The 9,373-nt window shown below is 37.3% G+C and overlaps 1 protein-coding gene across 1 annotated transcript; it reads left to right on the top strand.

Moving 5' to 3' along the window:
• The first annotated feature begins 1,688 nt into the window (after positions 1–1,688).
• Positions 1,689–7,319, top strand: LOC145990470 (uncharacterized). Its single transcript, XM_083126163.1, has 2 exons — positions 1,689–2,359; positions 7,001–7,319. The coding sequence occupies exons 1-2, from the start codon at positions 1,689–1,691 to the stop codon at positions 7,317–7,319; spliced, it is 990 nt and encodes a 329-aa protein (XP_082982289.1).
• Positions 7,320–9,373: the final 2,054 nt, after the last annotated feature.

Here is a 9,373-nt window from a genome sequence, read left to right as displayed (position 1 = left end):
ATACCAAGTAGAGAGGCTTTGGTTCGAATCCCATTTTAATCTGTAGGTCCAGTGCATGAACTAGACTTAAACAATTAACGTGTGGCATGTGGTCTGTGATGAGAACCATCATTTCAGCGAACCTTCTTGACAATGACTCTAATATCACTTGATAGAATAGTATTTCCTTACGAGTAGCTCTTGTCAAGAAACCAGTTCCTGAAATTTTCTTCTGGAGGCATCGTAGCACCCAGCTGTTTGTTGTGGCTGGGGCACGAGTCATGTGACTCATGCTATCAAAGCTCAATCCTTCCCGAGAAGTCAGAATCACCAGGCAAACTTAAGCGAATATTTTGTTATTTGGGTTGCATAAACAACAGGCTTTAAGACGTTACGAAATTCTACGTCCCGTGGCCCAGGTATTTTTTTCTCAGACTGTACGTACATTCTACATTTAATACCACTACATATGAAAAGAAACCTTGGCTGGCTCTTCATATTGTCCACCAAAGATTGAAATGAAATAAACTTTCGAGCGAATGGTTTTCCTTGCTTGCTCTGAGACCTGAAGGATTTCGGTTTTGTATGTGTAATAATAGTACTTTCAGTGCTTGAACAGCCTCATTAGGTACAGCTAATTATATTACAAATAAATGCTTTGCCATGAATTTTTTAATGATATTTTTATATGTAGACATGGGACATTAAAATGATCTGAACTGAAGTGGAACTTTATAAGTATGATATATTCAATAATATGGTTTCTATATCCAGTAAGTGGGAGATGATTATTCCTGATTGGAATGGCTCAAGATAGGGGTGGGGGCGGGAATCTTCCTCACACCCTTTAAATCGCAACCTGCATTAAAATGAATAGACGTATCTTTATTTTCACATTTCGAACTCCTGATTTTCCGTTCCATTAAATTCAAAATGAGCCCAGAACAAGGTTCAGAGCTTTATATGTTTCGGAATTATTATCTGATCTTAAATTATCATAAATTCTAAGAAAAACAAAGAAATAAAAATTATTTGTTCAAATTTAGCATTAAATAACAGGAAATTCGTGCGTGCTGTTCTAAAATGGAATATTCCCCATGCCTTAACATTATACAGGAATGGAAACCTGTGAAGTAATATATATATATATATATATATATATATATATATATATATATATATATATAGGGGAGTAGGGGAGGCTGAATTTTGTACCCCCCCAAATGAAAAACGTTCCTGCGCCACTGATACGAGCTGAACCCTTTGTTGCGACGTGGAAAAACCGACAAGTCATGGAATGGAGCGAACCCCGACTCTTAACATAATTGTTTCGGGCTCAGGTTGCGCGTGCAAGATTCGCAATACCGTCCAAATCCCTACTTCCACCAATGCTTCAGCTGTGTAACTGTGACACATCCCAAGATGACGAAATTTACCTCACCCCCTTCCCCTCGAGCAGAAAACATGCTTAGGCTCTCTCTATTCCTTCTATACTCTTAAGTTTGCAGGGCTGGAAATCGCACGTCGACGTTCTGTTTCACGTTCTGGACTAAGCGGTTCTTTCTAGTTTGCTAGTTTGCTAGTCATTGATTGTTGTTGCCGTTTCGGTTCGTTACTTAACATTTCGAGCAGTGTACGTTTGGCGCGATATTTAGTGTAAATTAAGTAAATTTTATAAGTTTCATTCAGTTCAGTTTGTGTGTATTAAAATGGCTGGCAGAAGAGGCGTTCCTGCACCGACTTCCATAGTAAATCATTTAGAGATATTGGGGAATGACGTGATCAGGAACGAAATGGTTACCTGGGATGATCTGGCTTTCCGAACATCTTTGGAAACCATCATCTGGCTGACAAAAAGACGTCTGTTGCACAATTCGTATTTGTGCCAGAACTGCCAAATACAGATGTCATTTATTCAGCGAGCTGAGCGAGCTGATGGTTATCGCTGGATGTGTAAGCAGTGTCGCAGTGCTGCTAGTATCAGGAATGACTCTTTTTTTAGTCGAAGTAACCTGACACTAAAGCAGATCATTAAAATAATGTACGGATGGTCCAGAGACTACCCCCAGCGTGACATTGCGTATGAGGCTCGGCTTGGAGTTCATTCCGAACACACTATTGTGGACTGGTGTTCTTTTTGCCGAGATATTTGCGAACAATATTTGACAGACAATCCCACAGTGATTGGTGGGCTGAATGAAGATGGTGAGTCAAAAGTGGTGGAGATCGACGAAAACAAGTTCTTTCACAGAAAGTACCATAGAGGTCAATGGCGAGAGGGGCACTGGGTCTTCGGAGGTGTTGAAAGAGGTACCGGAAAATGTTTTATGGTTGAGGTTCCGGACAGGACAGCAGAAACCTTATCCAACATAATTGAAAGGTGAGTAGGGTTCAACTTTTGAAATAATGCCTTTGTCTGAAGTTTCTAATAACCTACATGGTGTGTTTTCCTTATGCATGTGCATCTAATTGGAGCATATATTTTTGCTTAGGACACAATTTTTTTATTACAAAATTCCAGTAATATTGTACAATAGGGGCGTAAGAATGCGCATGTGCGAGATACACGCGTTTCGAGAGGCGGAAGACCTACAACGTTGACAGTTCTCTTTTTTAGAGTCTATTATCTAAATACGTTTGCAGGGCTCATGACCTAATGTAACCTAACCTAACTTCCGCCTCGCAACACGCGTGTATCTTGCGCATGTGCATTCTTACGGCCCTATTGTACAGTGGCTCTCAAAAGTTTTAGGACAACGACATTTTATAATAGGCAACCCAACTTACAAAGGCGTTGGTGGGTTGCGTGTAGAGTTAGGCTTAATTTCAGGGTTGCCACATGAAGAAAAGATATGTATGAAATACGCAAAAGGAATAAAACCAAGTATTATGTGCATAAAAATATTTAAAATATTAGTATTATATTGCAAGTGACAAAATACTTTCTGAAATAACGAGAATCGATGAGTCTACACGAATGGAAATAAGAGGAGACAGGAAGCGAAAGGAGAAGAGGAAAATTAGAGGAGGGAAGTAATGAGAGCATAGGGGAGTGGAGAAGAGTGGGATGGAGAAAAAAGACGAGAAGAGGAGGGGAGACGATATGAGATAGAAACAGGGGTGAGAAGAAGGAGAGAAGAACATAAGAGATCAAAATTTTCAAATAACTCTGTACTTCTAGAATTACTTTATTGTATTTGAAAGTTAACTGTGAATTTCTTTCTTTGTAATAGTATTAATGTGCCTGTGGATATTTTATTTATAATTTTATAACGGCGCTACGCGAGGTTAGGCCTACGTGAATATCTACGAAATACTTCGTTTAAACTTGCAATTTATTAAATCGCCATTTTCATGTCTTCATATGAATTTCAAACCACTAGATTTTTGGCAAGGGAATTGTGTCATCCTGTTTCCAGTCAAGTGTTCCTGTAGCAAACATTTAAAACTCTATATGGAATTTTCAGTACAAGATAAGTTTCTTCATTTGATACATGTATGCGAATTACACTACGTCTCGGTTATCTATGTAGCAGGCAATTGAAAACAAGTGACTGCGCAAGTACTGACGCGAGACGGCCCCACCAATGAACACGTGAGAAGATCGGGATTGCGTGGAAGGAGCAAAGAGACTGCAGTTTCCAGCAGTACTAGAAAATCTTTCTTTCGGAAATACTTTTGTCATTTGCGATATAATGCTGATATATTTTATAGTTTTATACAATAATACTTGGTTTTATTCCTTTCACGTTTTTTCATAAATATCTATTGTGCATGTGGCAACCCTGAAATTGAGCCTAGCTCTACAGCTCTACAGGCAACCCACCAACACCTTGTGAAAGTTGGGTTGTCTATTATACAATGTCGTTGTCCTAAAACTTTTGAGAGCCACTGTACATGATTACAGAAAAGGGTAAAATTCATAATAGAGTTTTATTTTATTCATTATTTTCAAATATTTAACACTACGACGGGAGGAGTCACTTGGGAGGAGTCACTTTTCTCCTTTAATAACTCTCTCGTTTTTCTGATAATTTTCTTGAAATTTTGTGACTTTTCGTAATTTTTTGCTCTTGTATCTAGAAAGTACAATTTATTTCAGTGAAATTTCACGTTATACCCCTAGAACAGCGGGAGGGGTCAATTTGACCCCTATAAAGTTTAATTTATGCATACTGAAATATCGGCGTTACGTAGGTTGCGTTTATAGCATGTTCCCACTTGTCGCAGTTCACAAGTCGTCATGTAGGTAGGTCCCGCCATAACTGGGCTTTCTGACAACCCCCGCGGGTGAGAATTCTGTGACGTCATCGTGGTAGCACCTTCCTTCCTTCGCCAGTCTTTTTACATGGAAGCGCATTGGAGGCACGAATGTTTTCGATTAGTATTTGTACGCAATTGTTGTCGCAACAATGCAACGTCGCATTTAGAGGGAGGGTTCGGGAGGTCAAGCTCCCCCGGAAAAGTTGCCAAGTACCTACTAAATAAGCAAAATACTTGATTACAATATGATCACAGACAATTGTCTGTGGTATGATCAGTGAGCCGGAACGCTCCTTAACTCTGTTCGTTGTCGAAACTCACTCAGCTCCTGCTGCGACATAATACACGAAAGTCCATCCTTTATTACACCTTGTTAATAATAGGTAAAGAGGAAAGAGATATATTACTTGAACAAAACTTTTCTTTTGTCCGTGTGTGGCCCGAAAAAAGAAATAAAAATAAAGAAATTCGATCAGTGCTGTTGGGGACAATTACAAGTACATATTGATAGTACATACTGGCAGCACAACATGGAATCGGACGCCAAAACCTTGTTAGCCTGGATAATGCAGTATGGTGAGGTTGACATTTAGGTGTATTGAGAAAGGGTCACTAATTACACCCCGCACGATCCTTTGTGATCATACCACAATATTTAGAGTAGCTTTTATGATGAACATAAATAATAATAATAAAAATAGAAAAAATCACTAATGATGATAATATTAATAATAATATTATAAATAACATTACATTTTTAATACGATTTTATTATTATTATTACTATTATTATTATTATTATTAGTTCCCATGAGCCGGCCACCGTGACGGAGTGGTGGTTAGCACATCGCGCTACGACGCCAGGGGCCCCCTCCCGGGTTCGAATCCCTGAATGGGTGTTTGTGAGAGTCGATTCATCAATTTAATCATATCATCATCACTAATCCCATCTTCGTAATTAGCCAAAAGTGGCAGAAAAGTTAAGTAAAATTAACTAAATCAAATAAAATCAAAGTAGTTCACATGTCCATTCATTTGTGGTTGGCGTTCCGGCTATTGAATGAATTAGTTTTGTATGGACATTGTCTGTGGAAATAAGTGCATGATGATAACAATAATACGTTATATTTTTATCACCTGGAACTAACAACCTTTTCGTTTATCTCGTCGTCGCCTTGTTATCATGTGGTCTCGAATTCGATACCCGGTGTAGGCACATAGTGGTTCGGATCCCACTTTAAACTGTAGGTCCAGTCCCGATTAGTCTATGTGTGCACAAATTGGACTTCAAACAACAAATCAATGAATCTTTTTGTTAATTTATAAATTTCTCATTTCATTATTTATTTATTTACATTAATTTTCTAAGTAGAACACATATCTCTGATAAAAATAATGAAGGTAGATAATGAATGTGTTTTGTTACGTATTCTTTCACCATCTCTTTACTGTTCATATAGGTAAGGTAAAGTTCCCATTCCACATTACACCGTGCCCTTAACCACACATATTCGATCCCATCACGCTCCCGCTGACTTAGCCCACCCCAAGGGTTGTCCCCAAGAACCCAATTATTTGAGGCTGGATGAACCCCAAAGTCGCTTCATGCAGGGACAAAGCCGGAAAATTTCCGACCTTAGATCACACACATAAGGGATCGAACTCTGTCTCGTAGCAGTCAGACGCCCTCCCGGCCTCTATTCACATAGCTAATCCATAATTATTTCTACCACTTTTGGTTAATCGCAACGATGAGTGATAATTGGATGAAATTGGTGAAGAACAAGCATGTCCAGGCCAAGACACGGGAACTTCGGTGGCGAGATCGAAAGTCGACCATTTAACGCTTTTGGTCTTATAGTATTATTGGCAGATATTGTAATATCAAGACAATTTTGCGAGTATTATTACATGTGATATAATTCAGCAGCGTCCAAGAACTCTTCCCGAAACATATTTCTATCTATGCCATGCCCCAGAAATAAAGTAATAATAATAATAATAATAATAATAATAAATTTTCTTTATTCAGCGGGCGAGGTTCAGCCAAGGGCTGCTCTGCCACCTAACCCTTGTCAATATGATAATACATATGAGATGATATAAACTTATGGAGCAGTAAGCTAAACGTAATAAAAAAATAACATACAAAAAAATGAAGAAAAAATACATAGGAATTAGTTGCATACAAAAAAAGTGTAACTAGAAATACAAAAGACAATAGTAATAATAATACAATAATACAATTCTTTATAGTGAGTAAACGATATAATGAGTCAAAAATTAGTTGTAACTATTGGAAAATATTGACAACTCATCGTTGTTTTCAAATGAGTTTTTCAAGGCAGAGGGAAAGCTTGCGTCCGCGATGACGTCACAAATTTACAATCCAAGTCTCTCGCGAAAAAGAGGCTGTTAAGAACAGACCTCTTCAAGGGGGGTAGGAGAAAGTCTTCATGGACATTGGCATCAAGTAGCAGTTTCCCGTAGTGAAATGTTGCGTATTCTGGAGTATTCAGTTGTTGACGATTATCATTTTTATTTGATATCAAAATATATCATAAACCCACCTAAACACTGTGATTATAATACCTAAAGCGCAGAAAATAATACAAAATAAAAATATGTTCCCTTTGTAAAATAATTATAATTTTAAATGCATTCCTTATGAGGGGTCAAAATGGTCCCTTTCCGCTGTTCTACGGGCTATCAAATCCTTCGCCGTTCTAGTGTTAAAAACATTTTATACCTCTTTCAGGTTTATACTACCTGGCACTATCATTGTGTCAGATGCCTGGAGAGCCTACAACCGTATAAACGAAATTGGAGGCGGCGTCTACGAACATCAGGTTGTGGTCCACCAAGAAAACTTTGTAGACCCCAATGATGCACAGGTCCATACACAAAATGTTGAGAACATGTGGATGAGAGCAAAAAGGAAAATTAGACGCCAGTTTGGTACATCTGAAGCCCTGTTTCCCTCATACTTGCATGAATTCATCTGGAGAAACCAGTTCCCCCACACTACCATTTTCAGTGAATTTTTAATATGTGTTAGTAATCAGTACCCAGTGTAACGCAGGGGGTGCTCGTTGCTATGTGAAGTACGTATGCATTACGTCATCTGGGAGGATCGGGTTTGACCAAGACCATCTTGAGAGAAGGTAATGGTTTGACGGTGCTCGTTGCTATGTGCAGTAAGTTTGGTGTGGGGTACATTTAGCTACTAACACGTCGCAAAAATCGGAACAAGCAGGTTGTTGATTATGTAGCGTTCAATTTATTTTTATTGTATTTTTGTACTTGTAGACTGCAATCATGTCTAATTGTGCTGTAGCAAGCTATGAAAACTATAACCAGAAAACTAAAGGAACTGACATAAAATATCATAGATTTCCAGTCGATAATTGCATAAGTAAACAGTGGATTCATGCTTGTAGACGAAATGTAAAAAAAAAAATGCAAGTATGCAGTGCCAATTATTGTGAAGAAGACTATGTGCGAGATCTAAAATCAGAATTTCTGTATTTTCCACCAAAGAACGTGCTGAAGCCAACTGCAGTGCCATCGCTAAAATTACACCCAATTACTTTAGTACCGAATAATCGAGGAAATGGTGTAGTTCTCCTAAACACTTATCTTCACAATATGATTCGCTTGTAGGACGTGTTGATAAGGTTTACAGAGATGTACGCTACGAAAGATATGCAATAAGGAGACGTGCCCTAAACAAGCTAAAGACTGTGCTGCCAGAAAAGAGAAAAATATATAGACAAAGGTATATGCACAAATTGCAAGCAATGGTTCGTTGTTGGAAAACATATTCAATCGTTTACAAAGGAGAAACACACATCTGCATAATGAAGCAAATAAATTAAATATTACAAACAACCTCTATCAACCTGCTATAACTGAATAAAGAAGTTCAAAATCTACAACGTAACCTAACCGACAGTACCACAAGAAAAGTCATCAATATCTTGAAAATGTGTTCAACTAGTGCGAAGTACGTAGTGAGCCTAATTGATTTGTTATATACATTTTATGTAAGTCGGATTTATAATTATTAACAATTTCATTTAACACAGACCGATGTTGATTGTGATTTGTATGTTCACATTATTGTGAAAAACGTTGTCGGAAATGGGCATTTCTCGAAATGAAATTCACTTAGTACATCTTCAATTCGAGTTACATAGCGTTGTATGCACGATGGTAAATATTGCATGAGTGAATATTACACCCATCATTGAAATTTTTGCAACTTTGTTCAATTTTGGTATTTCACAAATATATTGTGAATAATTTTGTACTCTTGTACTCAATATAAACCAATGGATGTTACATTATTTCTTTGTAGTACATTTCTGTCAAAAAGAGCAAGATCTAAGATTAGTGTAATGCAAGTTACTTCGTTAATGTACAAATGTGTGTCGCATATCAGCCTTGGAGTATATTTTCCGGTTATACAACTCAGACATGGAAATGGAAATGGAAAATCTGCGGACAAAGTCCTTTAACGAATAATGATTCGTACAGTTGCACGGTCAATCATTGTGAGTTCATGTAACTTTTCTCCTTTATTGTTTAATTAAACTAAGATATTTTCATAGATATTCTCAAAGCGTTTCATTTACCGTGTGAGCAGAAATCTATTTCTATAGGCTTGAATTTAATAGGTTAAGACATTTAAGTTTGATGTTCCTTATTTTTTAGCACTCATCAAGTATTTAGAGTAGGTTAAGTTAGTTAAATTAGTACTTGTACACTTTGGCTCGTCTTCTGCACGCGTTTGTATGTAAAGTTCTTAATACGAAAAAATACTTTTTAGAACTATGACAACGATAACTTGCAGCCAAATTTGAACCAGAGAAATTAAAAATATCTGCAATTTACAAACTGGAATTGCGTTTTCAAAGTCTGGAACTACTATCTTACAAACTATTTCATCATTCTTCCTCCACATAAAACTTCCCAAAAAATGTTTGCATGTGGAACTTTGATCCGTACGTAAATTATTGTACAGTAAATAAATATATGAACAAGGTTGGGAATTCTTTCGAATTTAGAGTAAGTTTCAAATGCAGAGTAAAATTTTATCTAGCTCGTATATTGCTTCTTTCACTTGATA

The sequence above is a fragment of the Lepisma saccharinum genome, chromosome 7 (genome assembly GCF_977018435.1).
Source record: "Lepisma saccharinum chromosome 7, izLepSacc3.1, whole genome shotgun sequence".
Classification (NCBI taxonomy): domain Eukaryota; kingdom Metazoa; phylum Arthropoda; class Insecta; order Zygentoma; family Lepismatidae; genus Lepisma; species Lepisma saccharinum.
The sequence above is the reverse complement of the archived record's forward strand: the minus strand, read 5'-3'. Positions and strand labels throughout refer to the sequence as shown.